Genomic DNA, 17,302 nt, shown 5'->3' with positions numbered 1-17,302 from the left:
ATGTCCTGGCCATCCCTTCACCGTTAAATCATAGACCCAGGAGAGTGTCGGGTCATTTCGTGTTTCCTTTTCTATGTTTGCATTCGTCACAGGGATACATTCGACTATGGTCGAGTGGAATAACTCCACTGGATCCACTGCCAGTTCTTCTTCCACCGTCGGCAACGGTAGGCACGACAATCCATCAGCATTCCCATGCAGTTTAGTTCCTTTGTACTCGATGTCATATTGGTGTGCCCCTAGGAAAAGGGATCACCTCTGTAGCCGTTGTGCCGTCATTATCGGTACGCCCTTCTGAGGGTTGAAAATGGAGACAAGAGGTTGATGATCAGTTAGTAGAGTAAATTTCTGACCGTGCAGGTAGTGATTGAACTTCTTCATCCCCCACACCAGGCCGAGGGCTTCTCTGTCAATCTGGGCATAGTTACGCTCGGCTGAAGTTAACGAGCGTGACGCAAAAGCTATCGGCCTCTCTGAACCATCAAGGAATTTATGTGACAGTACCGCCCCAATGCCGTAGGGAGACGCATCACACGCCAGTCTTATCGGTAGTGATGGGTTGTAGTGAGCCAATACTTCTCTTGAAGTGATTAGGTCCTTACTCTTCTGAAAGGCCCACTTACGTTCATCGCTCCATTTCCATGCTACTCCCGTTCGTAGTAGGGCGTTCAGTGGATGCAGAATTGTGGACAAATTCGGCAAAAATTTATGGAAGTAATTCACCAATCCGAGGAATGACCTCAGTTGCGACACATTTTCAGGTGCTGGAGCCTTAACTACTGCTTCAATTTTGTCAAGGGACTTATGCAACCCCTCTTCATCAATCACGTGGCCACAATACGATATCTGTTTCTTAAAAAACTCGCACTTGGGGCAATTGGCTCGTAGCCCATGTTCACGTAGTCTAGTGAGCACCTGCTCTAGGTTGGCAAGGTGTTCACTGTCATCTTCACCTGTCACTAGGATGTCGTCCAAGTAACACTGAGTCCCCAGAATCCCTTGCAGGACTTGTTCCATCGCCCTTTGCCATATCGCTGGAGCTGATGCTACTCCGAATACCAGTGGATTATACTGGTAAAGACCTTTGTGAGTGTTTATCGTGAGATACTTCCTAGAGGATTCTTCAACTCCATCTGCAAATATGCTTGTGCTAGGTCAATTTTTGTAAACTGCTTCCCTCCAGATAGTGAGGCGAAGATATCTTCTATCCTTGGAAGAGGATATTGTACTGTGTGAAGAACTGGGTTCACAGTCACCTTGAAGTCCCCACAGATGCGAAACTTCCTTGGCTCCTCAGACTTATTGTTTAACGTTTTCTTCATGACAGGAACGATGGGTGTCGCCCACTCGCTCCAGTCTACCTTAGATAACACGCCTGCATTCTCCAGATTCTCCAGCTCTGCCTCGACGGCTGGGCGAATTGCATATGGTACCGGTCTTGCTTTGAATAACTTGGGAGTTGCATTCTCCTCTATTTTTATCGAGGCGGTTACGCCTTTAAGAGTGCCCAGTTCTTGTTGAAATACCTCTTTGGCATCAGCTAAGATTGTTGACAATCGTCCAGGAGTGACGTCGTCATCCTTTATACCAGCCACCGTCAGTGCCTGAATGGAGTGCCAGTCTAAACTTATCTTTCTGATCCATTCACATCCCAATAACGGTGGTCCACCATCTTGCAGAATGTAGAGATACAATTTCCGTATTTTCTTGCCGTTGTATTCGACAGGCACCCTTATTTTTCCTCTGGGATATACCTTTTGCCCCGTATACGTCCTCAAGACAATGGATGTCTCTCTCAAGGGTATGTGTGAGAATAGCTGCTCGTAGTCTCGTCGATTCATGACGGTTAGAGCTGATCCTGTATCCAATTCCATTTTGACTTGGGACCCTGCTATCGTGAGGGTGACCCAAATGGTTCGGTGATCCTCTTTTGCGATTACGTTGTGAAGTTTGAGACAGCTTAGTCTCTTGTTCCCGGATTCACTATCGCTCATCTGGTCTTCGGAACTACTGTCCGTCATCTTTTGTACTTTCCTGTATGGTTCCTTAGTAGCCTTTTTGTTGTTGGTAGTCTTCTTCCCAGACCTGCAAACTCGTGCAATGTGTCCCATTTTTCCGCATTGCCTGCATATTTTGTCCTTGGACCAGCAGTCCTTCTGGTCATGGTTTGTTCTGCCGCAGCGATAACATTTTGCAAATCCCCGTGTCATTTCGTGGGTGCCATATTCCTGTGGCTTTTGTTGTATTTCCGCAGCTCCCCTTGCTGCTGCTTCGTACGATACTGCCACGCTGAAAGCCTTATCTAGCGTCAGCTCTTTCTCTGAGAGTAACCTCTTCTGGGTTCCTTCACTCAGGAGTCCACAGACAAATTTGTCCCGTAAGGTATCTGCCAGTCCTGCTGCAAACTGGCAGTGCTTTGATAGCTTGCGTAGTTCCATAAGGTAATCAGCATTGCTCTCATTTTTATGCTGATTTCTCCTGTGGAATTTAAATCTTTCTGCTATCAGCAGCAGTGTAGGATTTAGGTGTTCCTGTAGGATAGCAACAATTTTGTTAAAACTCTTCGCCTTCAGTTTGGCTGGAGTAATCAGGTCCCGCAATAGGCCGTACGTTCTTGCGCCCATTAAATTTAGCAATACCGATGCCTTTTTCTCATCGGCTATTTTGTTTGCCTCACAATATACCTCAACTCTTTCCACATACGTGGTCCAGTCTTCTATTGCATTATCGAAGGCAGTGACATCGCTAGTCTTTGGCATCTTGAAAATCTACGATGGCGCCTTCGTCCCCGACGGATCAAAATGGCGCCTCCTGTGCTTTTCCTTCTTCCCCGCCGAGTTAAGATGGCGCCTCCCGCGCTTTCCCGCCGCTGCCGCTGCTGCCAATGCTGTTGCTGGCGATTATATTTATTTTACTATCCTGTAATGGCGACGCCCTATGGTCTTCGCGTCTCCCCGATCGCTGCTGCCAACACCGCTCTCCGCGGTATTTTTATTTTTCTATCGCGCTTCAATATTTGCTCCGTTAATTGAAGAACCGTTCCCATCGTGGAGCGGACCCTCTGGGACACTTCCCTCCCTCTTCTTAGGTTCGAACGCTGCCCGGCTTTGAAGCACCGGCCGCGCCCTGTGTGCTCCACCCTCTCTCTCTCTCTTTGCTTCCCGACTCGCTGCCCGGCCCCGTTGCAGAGCCACCCGATCGAGCTCTAGCCCGCCGCAGCCCAGGAAGGATCAGTGCACTACCTGCCACCAGCCCGATTAGCTGGGAAACCACAGACTGGAGAACCAAGCCTGGCTCTCGACAGTCTCTCCTGCACTTTTCAATTCGATGATTTGGAGGGCGGTTGCCCATGGTCGACGCCCGTTTCTCGAGTTTTTTGGATTATTTTTTTTTCTTTCTTCTGGCTTCGATCTTCAATAACGTCGTCTGAGGTGCTGCCGAGTTGCAGATAAGTTCGTTTCTTACTCGTCGCCAGTATTATGTCCGTGTATAATTGAGACACGGACTGCAGGAGTTGATTATAACAAGTCTTTACTGAATGGAGACAACCTGGAAACTGAAACTACAGAAGCCTGCTAGGGCCTTTTATACAGGGGTGGTCACTGCCGGTACTGCAGTCTGAGACCAGTTATTCCCTTAAAGGTACATACACAGCACCATGGGGCTGGCTTTATCCACTATCCTATAGGTTCTCATGTACAGTGGCTCTAAACTCCCAACTCGGGTGTAGTTCCTTACCATTATCTAGTCCCCTATGGTGACTTTTGTTATGTTCGAGCAGCAATCGGTTATTCCGATGCTGCTTCCCCATGCTCCCTGCTGCCTGCTCGTAGACCTGCTTTTGGTCCGTGGCCAAAGCTAACCTCTGTGTGCTTCCCTTGTCCCGGATTGCTGCTACCGGGCCTGCTCTACAGGGGTCCCAGAACTCTCCTTCCCTGTCCCCATGCTTGGCCACCTCGTCGGTCTTTTGGTTACCCTCCCACGTGGTATGGAGGGATCCTAAATCTATGGCCAAAGGTTTTGACCTTTCCCCAGCCTACTCGTTCCCTGTGGATCCCATTAAGCTAAATGAGACCTTGTTAGACCGGAGTGAATTGGTCAGGTCTTCCGAATGGACCACCATGCTGGAAGCTCCAGTGTCCACCGAATATCTCCCCTGCACCGTCTTCACCCCCATCTTAACATAGGGCCTGCTCCCCTCAGCATTTTTGCGGGGACACAGGTTGACAGGCTGCGCTGGTTCTAGTCATTGCTGGGAGTTGGATGAGGCAGATGGGGTCAAAGCACCGGTGGTGGCTGCTACTTTTCCCTGGCTGATCAGGGAAACCCGCATCGACTCTAACAGTGATTCGACCGTGGGAACTCCTGCCTCTGCCTTTTGGGCTGGGGGTGGTGAATTCTTCCCTTTATTATCCTTCCAAGGATTTTTACAAGCCTTGCGCCAATGGCCGTTCTTCCCACACTCATAGCAATTTAGCTTGATTTGAGAGGGACAGTTCCCTTCCTGGTGCCATTCTTTCTTATTTTGGACCCCAGGTTTAACCTTATAAACTTTGCCCTTTTGCTGGGACGCCTCGTTACTTCTGCCATTTTTATAGGCTACCGTGAGCTGACGGGTTACGGTCTCTTTGGTAGTTTGGGGGCTTCGGGGATCGAACCAGGCCTCGGCCTTGGCTCGGATCTGTGGTAGGCAGTTCAACACCAGGCAACGAAGCCAGTGGGTCAACTGCGGCTGGGTCAGGAATGCCCGATCCACCATTCCCAGACACGCGCTATTGTAGACTGGCCACAGCCTGTCTGTGAACGCCTGCGGGGCCTCCCCTGCGAGCTGTACCGTCCTCTCCACTCGGGAGAACGGACTGCCGTCGTTCATACCCATGGCCTCCAGTATCTCATCTCTCAAATCGTCATACCCCTTCTGCCCTTTTTTGCACTCATCCAAAAGGGTTTGGAGGAGCTTACCCTCCAGAGAGAATAGCAACATCTTGGCCTGCTCTGCATCATCACAATTGTTGACACAGGCTGCCTGCTCTACCTCTCGGAAGTGCAGTGAGGGGTCTCCCGTTTCGGAGAGCTTGGGGATATGACTCACCATGGCCCTGAGCTTTTGGGTGCCATGAGGTAAGACAAATTGGTTTTGGATGATGGCCCCGGGTTCATCGTCCTCCCCGGGTGGGCCGTACCTCCGCTGTCGGATGGGGCACATCGGTCCCGGTCCCGACCTATCTAACGGGGGCTGCTGTACCTCCCCTACCACTTCATCTTCCACCCCACTTTGCTGCCAGACCTGCTGAAAGTTCGGCGCTATGGGTGGTGGCCGTGAAACCTCTGGTTCCCTGACTCGCTCGTCCCCAGGCGCTGCTTGCGGGACTGTTCTGCTGAGGTTGCCGGTAAAGTCTGACTGGCCTGCCTTCGGGCTTATGAGGCACACCATGCCTTTTGCCTTCCTTAGGGCCAGGCTCAGATTTTCAATTTCCTCTCTGCAGGGGCCATGATCTGCGTCTTCAAACCCCTGTTCTCTCGTATACCTATACGCTGCCTTAACCTCCTTAACTTTCTCCTCCTGCTCTCGTGTTTCTTGGGTAAGGCGAGCGTTCTTCTCCCGCAACCTTATCTCACTATTCTTGGCCTTGGTAACTTGGCACTCCAGATACTCCAGCTTGTGCCTCGTGTTACTTTTGCCCTCACTAATCTGGCGCTCCAGGCGCTCTATTTTGGCCTGGTGTTACCTTGCCATCTGCACTCATTCCTGATTTAGCATCTTGAGGGCAAGCAACAATTTCTCCTATACTGGGCCTTATCCTGAATCTCTATTTCCTTATCCTGGACTTCCAGGGCTGCTTCCTTAAGCTTGGCAGCCTGTGCCGCTACAACTCCGTCCAACAGTAGGACCTGCTTCTTGTAGCTCATTAGCCACACTGCTTTCTCTATTGACCTTTTATGTTTCTTACTCCCTGTCCACTGGGCGGCAGCATCTAACGGATGCTCAGACTTTAACAGAGTGCTTATCCACTTCTTGGTGATATTCACCTTTCTAAAAACATAATCGGACAACCTCTCATCCATAGCTGTTCCTTCCTCTGTCTGCTATATCGCTTACTGCTACCGATGGTCCTGCCACGGTCGCCATTCTGTAAGGGGTTTTACTGTGTGGGTGTCTTGGGTTCGTCAGTTATGCCTCTGACTACCCCCTTTGAGCGGCTCGAATCGCTCGCCCCTTTGACTTCTGGCCACCGGACTGATTTGCAGGTAACGATATAGAAAACGAGCAGACCAATGATTTGGTGCAAAGAAAAACCAAGATGTTATTACCAGAGAACGATTCTACACAAAGGATAATATGGATGCAGTACACTTATACTTAACAGGGATGGGAAATAAACGGCACATCGAGGGAAAATGACTAAAATGACAATTTTAGCAATCCCCTTAACTCCCACCCTCTAAACCTCGCTGGGCTATCTTATGAGGGGTCAGAATTCCATGCTCACCAGTCCGAGTCGTTTAAACAGACGAGAATCTTGCTTCTTTGCCCTGCTGCCTTTCGATGCCACGTGGTTTCAATGATGCACAGGGTAACGTCCAGGTGAAAATACCCCAGTAATAAAATAGTCTCTGGCAGGGTATTTCACCTCTCGGGACGGGCTCTTCTTCGTAGGCCCTCTTCCTGGGGTGGTGGCAGGCAGGGCGCGGGAGGCGAGGAGAGAGAGAGAGCATGGCTTCCTGAGGGGCTATAGTTACACTCCTCTCGGTAGCCCTTATCTCACGTGCTAAATCAGCTCATCCTTTGTCTGATTTGAGCGGGTTGGAATTGAACAAAATGTGCCGATCTTGGCCCATCGACTTAGATTGCCGGTAATAGCTTCTAACGGTCCCATAACAGCTCTTCTTTGTTCAACAGATTCCTTGATGGGGCCAGCCTAACCTGGATGGCTCCGCTGATCGCTTGGATCATTTGAGTAAACAAGCTTGATGGCCTGTAAACGGGGGCCTGAATGTAACTGAGTTTGCTCCCAATACATAAATGTAAAAGTTCTGTCTGGTTTTGTGATCTCGCAGACATCAAAAATACCCAAGCTGTTAGCTTGTCACAGAGTCCACAATTGGAACTTACAGGCTTACGATCATGAGGTTGACCGCAGCCATTTTGTGTGCCCCTGGACTTTTAAAATCAGTCCAACCAGGGTCTCTTTTAATTAAATAATCTTCGGGGGGGGAACTGCCTGCATTTTGCGAAACTTACAACTGTATCACAGTGAGAGGAGAAAGACACTTTATCACAGTGAGAGGAGAGAGACACTGGCCCAGAACTTTGGGTCGAGGGCTTCCCGCAGGTGTAAGCCCCTGACCTGCACTTACCTAGTGCGCCGGCCATTGAGCTGTGGGCCCACGTGGAATTCCGATCCTGGGCCTGCTACAACTGCCGGCGCGCAGTGCTTGCACATCCCAGGGGCTCAGTTAGTTCGATTCATCCCCTGGGATCACGTGGGCCATGGGGAGCCAATCGGAGCAGGGAATGCCCATTCACCTGTCAAACCTTATAAATACTATGGGCCCAAAACATCACTAAATCTTCAAATAAATTTAAGAAAACATCACATTTTTAAAATAAACTATAAATTACATGAAATAACTATTTTAAACAATAATTTAATTTTTTTTTAAATAATTTTTTTTCTAACCGGGCTAACAACAAACTTATCTTGCTTTAAAGTATTTCAAAAAAATAAACCTGTGGGAAAAAATGCTTTAATTTGTATTAATTCACCACTTACCTTGTAACTTCTGCAACCTTACCCTCCCTGGAAAACCTGCAAGAAAAACCTAAGTTTGATGCGCATGCGCAGCCTCTCACGCGCACGCATTCGAACTCGGAACCCCTTCTTTCAGGGGAACGGAAGTGCCGGTTCCTGCGCAGGCGCAGTGCATGCGGGAAACCGGCGCTTCCATTGGGCCTACGGGTGAGTACCCCGTGCGTACTCACCCGTGGAGACCCAAATTTCTGGGCCAATGTATCACAGTGAGAGGAGAGAGACACGGTATCACAGTAAGAGCAGAGATACAATGTATCACAGTGAGAGGAGACACATTGTATCACAGTGAGAGTGGAGAGACACGGAATCACAGTGAGAGGGGAGAGACGGAATCACAGTGAGAGGAGCGACACAGTATCACAGTGAGATAAGAGAGACACTGTATCAGAGTGAGAGGAGTGAGACACTGTATCACAGTGAGAGGAGAGAGAAACTGTATCACAGTGAGAGGAGTGAGACACTGTATCACAGTGAGAGGGGAGAGACACTGTATCACAGTGAGAGGAGAGACATTGTATCACAGTGAGAGGGGAGAGACACTGCATCACAGTGAGAGGAGAGACACTGTATCTCAGTGAGAGGAGAGACACTGTATCACAGTGAGAGGAGAGACACTGTATCACAGTGAGAGGGGAGAGACACTGCATCACAGTGAGAGGAGAGACACTGTATCTCAGTGAGAGGAGAGACACTGTATCACAGTGAGAGGAGAGAGAAACTGTATCACAGTGAGTGGAGAGACATTGTATCACAGTGAGAGGGGAGAGACACTGTATCTCAGTGAGAGAGGAGAGACACTGTATCACAGTGAGAGGAGAGACACTGTATCACAGTGAGAGGACAGAGAAACTGTATCACAGTGAGAGGGGAGAGACACTGTATCACAGTGAGAAGAGAGACATTGTATCACAGTGAGAGTAGAGAGACACTATCACAGTGAGAGGAGAGACATTGTATCACAGTGAGAGAGGAGAGAAACTGTATCACAGTGAGAGGAGAGAGACACTGTATCACAGTGAGAGGAGAGTGACACTGTATCACAGTGAGAGGAGAGACATTGTATCACCGGGAGAGCAGAGTGAAACTGTATCACAGTGAGAGGAGAGAGACACTGCATCACAGTGAGAGGAGAGACGCTGTATCACAGTGAGAGGAGAGAGACACTGTTTCACAGTGAGAGTATAGAGACACTGTATCACAGTAAGAGGAGAGAGACACTGTATCACAGTGAGAGGAGAGAGACACTGTATCACAGTGAGAGGAGAGACACTGTATCACAGTGAGGGTATAGAGACACTGTATCACAGTGAGAGGAGAGAGAGACTGTATCAGTGTGAGAGTAGAGAGACACTGTATCACAGCGAGAGGAGAGAGACACTGTATCACAGTGAGAGGAGAGACGCTGTATCACAGTGAGAGGAGAGACGCTGTATCACAGTGAGAGGAGAGAGAGACTGTATCACAGTAAGAGTATAGAGACACTGTATCACAGTAAGAGGAGAGAGAGACTGTATCAGTGTGAGAGTAGAGAGACACTGTATCACAGTGAGAGGAGCGAGACACTATCACAGTGAGAGGATAGACACTGTATCTCAGTGAGAGGTGAGACATTGTATCACAGTGAGAGGGGAGAGACACTATCACACTAAGAGGAGAGAGAGACTGTATCACAGTGAGAGGAGAGAGACACTGTATCACAGTGAGAGGGGAGAGACACTGTATCACACTAAGAGGAGAGAGACACTGTATCACAGTGAGAGGAGTGACACTTTATCACAGTGAGGGGAGTGACACTGTATCACAGTGAGAGGAGAGAGACACTATCACAGTGAAAGGAGAGAGACACTGTAACACAGTGAGAGGAGAGAGAGACTGTATCACAATGAAAGTAGAGACACTGTATATCAGTTTGAAGAGAGAGACACTCTATCTCAGTGAGAGTCGAGAGAATTTATCACAGTGAGAGGAGAGACATTGCATCACAATGAAAGTAGAGACACTGTATCACAGTGAGAGTAGAGAGACTGTAACACAGTGAGAGGAGAGACATTGTATCACAGTGAGAGAGGAGAGAGACTGTAACACAGTGAGAGGAGAGACATTGTATCACAGTGAGAGGAGAGACACTGTATCACAGTGAGAGAGGAGAGAGACTGTAACACAGTGAGAGGAGAGACATTGTATCACAGTGAGAGGAGAGACACTGTATCACAGTGAGAGGAGAGACACTGTATCACAGTGAGAGGAGAGAGACACTGTATCACAGTGAGGGGGAGAGACACTGTATCACAGTGAGAGGAGAGACACTGTATCACAGTGAGAGGAGAGACACTGTATCACAGTGAGTGGAGAGACACTGTATCACAGTGAGAGGAGTGTGACTGTATCACAGTGAGATTAGAGAGACTCTATCACAGTGAGAGGAGAAACTGTATCACAGTGAGAGGAGAGAGACTTTATCACAGTGAGAGGAGAGAGACTTTATCACAGTGAGAGGAGAGAGACACTGTATCACAGTGAGAGGAGAGAGACACTGTATCACAGTGAGAGGAGAGAGACTGTATCACAGTGAGAGGAGAGACACTGTATCACAGTGAGAGGAGAGAGACTGTATCACAGTGAGAGGAGAGACACTGTATCACAGTGAGAGGACAGACACTGTATCACAGTGAGAGGAGAGAGACTGTATCACAGTGAGAGGAGAGACACTGTATCACAGTGAGAGGACAGACACTGTATCACAGTGAAAGGAGTGTGACTGTATCACAGTGAGATTAGAGAGACTCTATCACAGTGAGAGGAGAAACTGTATCACAGTGAGAGCGGAGAGACTTTATCACAGTGAGAGGAGAGAGACTTTATCACAGTGAGAGGGGAGAGGCACTGTTCTTTGTCCCATTCACAAACTCTCGATCACCACTCATCCCTGTGCTCCATGACCGACATTTGCTCCCAGTGAAGCATCGCCTCGATTTCAAAATTCTCGCGTGGCGTCGCCACTTCCTCTCTCTGTCATCTCCTCCAGCTTCATGACCCACTGAGATATCTGCGATCCTCCAGTTCTGGCGTCTTGAGTATTACTGATTTGAATTTCTCACCACTGGCGGCCATGCCTTCAGCTGCCAAGGCCGTAAGCTCTGGTATCACCTCCCTAAATCCTACCGCACTCTCCTCCTTTGAGATGTTCCTTAAATCCTCCTTCTTTGAACAAGCTTATTGTCACCTGCCCTAATATCATTGTGTGTGGCTCGGTGTCAAATTTTGTTTGATAATAGCTCCTGAGAAGTGCCTTTGGAAGTTGTACTATGGTAAAGATACATAAATACCAGTTGTTGTAGTTGTTACCTGCCATTCCCTATCGCCCAAAGACAGTTCCGCACTTTAAACAGCAGATTTACCTCGGCAGTGTCTGCCTATCTAATCTTGATGTCTGTCTGCCTGCAGCTCTTCATCAACACCATCAAGAAGTATTCACCTGACATCACATCGCCAGGCCAAGTGAGTCACCTATTGAGGCATCAATTAATTAAACAGAAGTGTATGTGATTACAGAAAGAGAGAGGTGGACTGAAAGACACCAGTCAGTGTGCAGATATCTCCCTGAGTGATAGAAAATTGAGAAAGATAGCAAATTGAGAAAAACCTTGACTATGGACAGACTTAGTGAGCATAGCCTGGCTATCGAAAAAGGCAGACACAGACAGACCTGACTGACAAGAGAGGACAGGATATGCTCTCACTGCAGTCAGGGGGTGGTGGAGACAGAGATGCACTTCCGCACAGCTTGTGGAAAATATCAGGGCAAAAGGGAGAATTTCTACCCAAAATTCACAAAAATATGCCCTGAATTCAGAAATTTGAATGACAACCAAAAACTCCCATACCTACTAGGGGAACAGAGAAATTGTGTAACCTTAGCGGCACACTATGTTACAGCTTGCCATAAACAGAGGGACAACCAATAAATCTAAGAAAAGGGTATATACAAATTATATGAATGTATATTTATACACTCAGGGATATATCTGTTTATACACTGTATGGATAGATCTGCGTTTATGTGTTCAACCATAAATGTTTTTCGATGCTTTGGCAACATAAGATGTACCTTGTCATGCCAATAAAGCGATTTGAATTGAATTGAATTGAATTGAGAGAGGGACTGAGAGACAGCAGTCAGTGTACAGATATATCCCTGAGAGAGAGGGACTGAGAGACACCAGTCAGTGTACAGATATCTCCCTGAGAGAGAGGGACTGAGAGACACCAGTCAGTGTACAGATATCTCCATGAGAGAGAAGGACTGAGAGACACCAGTCAGTGAACAGTTATCTCCCTGAGAGAGGGGGGACTGAGAGACACCAATCAGTGTACAGATATCTCCCTGAGAGAGAGGGACAGAGAGGCACCAGTTAGTTTACAGATATCTCCCTGAGAGGGACTGAGAGACACCAGTCAGTGTACAGATATCTCACTGAGAGAGAGGACTGAGAGACAACAGTCAGTGTACAAATATCTCCCTGAGAGAGAGGGACTGAGAGACACCAGTCAGTCTGCAGATATCACACTGAGAGAGAGGGGACTGAGAGACGCTAATCTGTGTACAGATATTTCCCTGAGAGTGGAGACTGAGTGACACCAGTCAGTGAACAGATATCTCCTTGGGAGAGAGAGAGAGATGAGAGACACCAGTCAGTGTACAGATATCTCCCTGTGAAAGAGGCTACTGAGAGACACCAGTCAGTATAGCAATATCTCCCTGAGTGCGAGAGGGCTGAGAGACACTAGCCCGTGTACAGATATCTCCCTGAGAGAGCGGACTGAGTGACACCAGTCAGTGTACCAATATCTCCCTGAGTGCGTGGGGACTGAGAGACACCAGTCAGTGTCCAGATATCTCCCTGAGAGAGAGGAGACTGAGTGACAACAGTCAGTGGACAGATATCTCCCCGAGAAAGAGGGGACTGACAGACAGCAGTCAGTGTACAGGTATCTCCCTGAGAGAGAGGGGACTGAGAGAGACCAGTCAGTGTAAAGATATCTCCCTCAGCGAGGGAACTGAGAGACACCAATCAGTGTACAGATATCTCCCTGAGAGAGAGGGGACTGAGAGACACCAATCAGTGTACAGTAATCTCCGTGAATGCGAGCGGACTGAGAGACTTTAGTCTGTGTACAGATATCTCCCTGAGAGAGAGGGGACTGAGAGAGACCAGTCAGTGTAAAGATATCTCCCTCAGCGAGGGAACTGAGTGACACCGATCAGTGTACAGATATCTCCTTGAGAGAGAGGGGACTGAGAGACACCTGTCTGCGTGCAGATATCATGCTGAGAGAGGGGCTGAGAGACACTAGTCGGTGTAAAGATGTCTCCCTGATAGAGAGAGCGAACTGATAGACACCAGTCAGTGTACAGATATCTCCCTGATTGAGAGGGGACTGAGAGACACCAGTCAGTGTACAGATATCTCCCTGATTGAGAGGGGACTGAGAGACACCAGTCAGTGAACAGATATCTCCCTGAGAGAGAGGGGACTGAGAGACACCAGTCAGTGTACAGATATCTCCCTGATTGAGAGGGACTGAGAGACACCAGTCAGTGTACAGATATCTCTTTGAGTGAGTGGGACTGAGAGACACCAGTCAGTGGACAGATATCTCCCTGAGGGAGAGGGAAATGAGAGACATTAGTCAGTGTACAGAGATCTCTCTGAGGGAGAGCGAGACAGAGAGACACCAGTCAGTGTACAGAGATCTCTCTGAGAGAGAAGGACTGAGCGACACCAGTCAGTGTACAGAAATCTCTCAGAGGGAGAGCGAGACAGAGAGACACCAGTCAGTGTACAGAAATCTCTCTGAGGGAGAGCGAGACAGAGAGACACCAGTCAGTGTACAGAAATCTCTCTGAGGGAGAAGGACTGAGAGACACCAGTCAGTGTACAGAAATCTCTCTGAGGGAGAGCGAGACAGAGAGACACCAGTCAGTGTACAGAAATCTCTCTGAGGGAGAGCGAGACAGAGAGACACCAGTCAGTGTACAGAAATCTCCCTGAGTAAGTAAGAGGGGCCTGAGAGACACCATCAGTGTGCTATTATCTCCCTGAGAAACATAGAAGATAGGAGCAGGAGTAGGCCATTCGGCCCCTCGAGCCTGCTCCGCCCGGGAGGGGACTGAAAGACACCAGTCCATGTACAGTTATTATCTCCATGAAGGAGAGGGGAGTGAGAAACAGAATTCAGTGTACCGATATCTCCCTGAGAGAGAGGTGACTGAGAGACACCAGTCAGTGTACAGATATCTCCCTGCGAGAGAGAGAGAACTGAGAGAAACCAGTCAGTTTACAGATATCTCCCTGAGGGAGGGGACTGACAGACACCAGTCAGTGTACAGTTATCTCCCTGAAGGCGAGGGGACTGAGGGACAGAATACAATGTACAGATATCTCCCTGACAGAGGGTACTGATGGACACCAGTCAGTGTACAGATATCTCCCTGAGAGAGGAGACTGAGCGACACCAGTCAGTGTACAGATATCTCCCTGAGAGAGGAGACTGAGCGACACCAGTCAGTGTGCAGATATCTCCCTGAGAGAGAAGGACTGAGAGACACCTGTCAGTGTACAGATATCTCCCTGAGAGAGAGAGAGACTGAGACACCAGTCAGTGTACAGAGATCTCCCTGAGAGAGAGGGGACTGAGTGACACCAGTCAGTGAAGAGATATCTACCTATGAGAGAGGGACTGAGAGACAGTCGGTGTACAGAAATGTCCCTGAGTGCGAGGGGACTGAGAGACAACAGTCAGTGTACAGATATCTCCCTGAGAGAGAGGGATTGAGAGACACCAGTCAGTGTACAGATATCTCCCTGAGAGAGAGGGACTGAGAGACACCAGTCAGTGTACAGATATCTGCCTGAGAGAGAGGGATTGAGAGACACCAGTCAGTGTATAGATATCTCCCTGAGAGAGAGGGGACTGAGGGACACCCGTCAGTGTATAAATATCTCCCTGAGAGAGAGAGACTGAGTGACACTAGTCAGTGCATAGATATCTCCCTGAGAGAGAGGGACTGAGAGACAGCAGTCAGTGTATAGATATCTCCCTGAGAGAGGGGACTGAGAGACACCAGTCTGTGTACAGATATCTCCCAGACAGAGAGGGACTGAGAGACACCAGTCAGTGTACAGATATCTCCCGGACAGAGAGTGGACTGAGAGACACCAGTCAGTGTACAGAAATCTCCCTGGGAGAGAGGGACTGAGAGACAGTGTACAGATATCTCCCTGAGAGGGAGGGGACTAAGAGACACCAGTCAGTGTGCAGATATCTCCCTGAGGAAGAGGGGAATGAGTGACACCAGTCAGTGTACAGGTATCTCCCTGAGAGAGAGGGACTTAGAGACACCAGTCAGTGTACAGAAATCTCCATGAGAGTGAGGGACTGAGAGACCAGACAGTGTACAGATATCTCACTAGGAGAGGGGACTGAGAGACACCAGTCTGTGTACAGATATCTCCCTGGGCGAGAGGGGACTAAGAGACACGAGTCAGTGTACAAAAATCTCCCTGAGGGTGGGGACTGACAGACTCCATTCAGTGAACACATATCTCCCTGAGAGAGAGGGGACTGAGAGACACCAGTCAGTGTACAGATATCTCCCTGAGAGAGAGGGACTGAGAGACACCAGTCAGTGTACAGATATCTCCCTGAGAGAGAGGGGACTGAGAGACACCAGTCAGTGTACAGATATCTCCCTGAGAGAGAGGGGACTGAGAGACACCAGTCAGTGTACAGATATCTCCCTGAGAGAGAGGGGACTGAGAGACACCAGTCAGTGTACAGATATCTCCCTGAGAGAAATGGAGAACTGAGAGATACCAGTCATAGGACAGATATCTCGCTGAGAGAGAGGGACTGAGTGACACCAGTCAGTGCATATATATCTCCCTGAGAGAAAGGGGACGAAGAGCCACGAGTCAGTGTGCAGATATTTCCCTGAGAGAGAGGGGACTCAGAGACAACAGTCAGTGTACAGACACCTCCCTGAGAGAGAAGGGACTGAGAGACACCAGTCAGTGTACAGACACCTCCCTGAGAGAGAAGGGACTGAGAGACACCAGTCAGTGTACAGATATCTCCCTGAGAGAGAAGGGACTGAGAGACACCAGTCAGTGTACAGAAATCTCCCTGAGAGTGAGGGACTGAGAGAGACCAGACAGTGTACAGAAATCTCACTAGGAGAGGGGACTGAGAGACACCAGTCTGTGAAGAGATATCTACCTGTGAGAGAGGGGAATGAGAGTAACTAGTCGGTGTACAGAAATCTCCCTGAGTAAGAGCAGACTGGGTGCTGCCAGTCAGTGTACAGATATCTCTCTGAGTGCGAGGGGACTGAGAGACACTAGTTTGTGTACAGATATCACCATGAGAGAGGGGACTGAGTGACACCAGTCCGAGTACAGATATCTCCCTGAGAGAGAGGGATTGCGAGACACCAGTCAGTGTACAGATATCTCCCTGAGAGAGAGGGGACTGAGCGACACCAGTCAGTGTACAGATATCCCCCTGAGAGAGAGGGGACTGAGAGACACCAGTCAGTGTACAGATATCTCCCTGAGAGAGAGGGGACTGAGAGACACCAGTCAGTGTACAGATATCTCCCTGAGAGAGAGGGACTGATTGACACCAGTCAGTGTACAGATATCTCCCTGAGAGAGAGGGACTGAGAGACACCAGTCAGTGTACAGATATCTCCCTGAGAGAGGAGACTGATAGACACAAGTCAGTGTGCAGATATCTCCCTGAGAGATTGGACTGAGAGACACCAGTCAGTGTACAGATATCTCCCTGAGAGAGGAGACTGAGTGACACCAGTCAGTTTACAGATACCTCCCTGAGGGAGAGGAGCTGAGACACGAGTCAGTGTACAGATATCTCCCTGAGAGAGAGGGACTGAGATACACCAGTCAGCGTACAGATATCTCCTGGACAGAGAGTGGACTGAGAGACACCAGTCAGTGTACAGATATCTCTCTGAGAGAAAGGGACTGAGAGGCACCAGTCAGTGCACAGATATCTCTCTGAGAGAGAGGGACTGAGAGACACCAGTCAGTGTACAGATATCTCCTGGACAGAGAGTGGACTGAGAGGCACCAGTCAGTGTACAGATATCTCCCTGAGAGAGAGTGGACTGAGAGACACCAGTTAGTGTACAGATATCTCCCTGAGAGAGAGGGACTGATTGACACCAGTCAGTGTATAGACATCTCCCTGAGAGAGAGGGACTGATTGACACCAGTCAGTGTATAGATATCTCCCTGAGAGAGAGGAGCTGAGACACACCAGTCAGTGTACAGATATCTCCCGGACAGAGAGGGGACTGAGGGACACCAGTCAGTGTACAGATATCTCCCTGAGAGAGAGGGACTGAGAGACTCCAGTCAGTGTACAGATATCTCCCTGAGAGAGAGGGACTGAGGCACCAGTCT

The 17,302-nt window shown here is 48.9% G+C and overlaps 1 protein-coding gene across 4 annotated transcripts in view; it reads left to right on the top strand.

The window, feature by feature from the left end:
* The window catches only part of LOC147095435 (RING finger protein 112-like), a 478,940-nt gene that overhangs the window by 246,518 nt on the left and 215,120 nt on the right, over nucleotides 1–17,302 (top strand). For all 4 annotated transcript variants that reach the window (XM_085974583.1, XM_085974582.1, XM_085974584.1 and 1 more), the window contains one exon: nucleotides 11,259–11,312. In XM_085974583.1, coding sequence (XP_085830709.1) covers nucleotides 11,259–11,312 — 54 coding nt within the window. The remainder of the gene's footprint in view (nucleotides 1–11,258; nucleotides 11,313–17,302) is intronic.

This window comes from Somniosus microcephalus, unplaced genomic scaffold, assembly GCF_052327205.1.
Source record: "Somniosus microcephalus isolate GS21.2 unplaced genomic scaffold, FLI_Smic_1.0 unresolved_chr1, whole genome shotgun sequence".
Classification (NCBI taxonomy): Eukaryota; Metazoa; Chordata; class Chondrichthyes; order Squaliformes; family Somniosidae; genus Somniosus; species Somniosus microcephalus.
The sequence above is the reverse complement of the archived record's forward strand: the minus strand, read 5'-3'. Positions and strand labels throughout refer to the sequence as shown.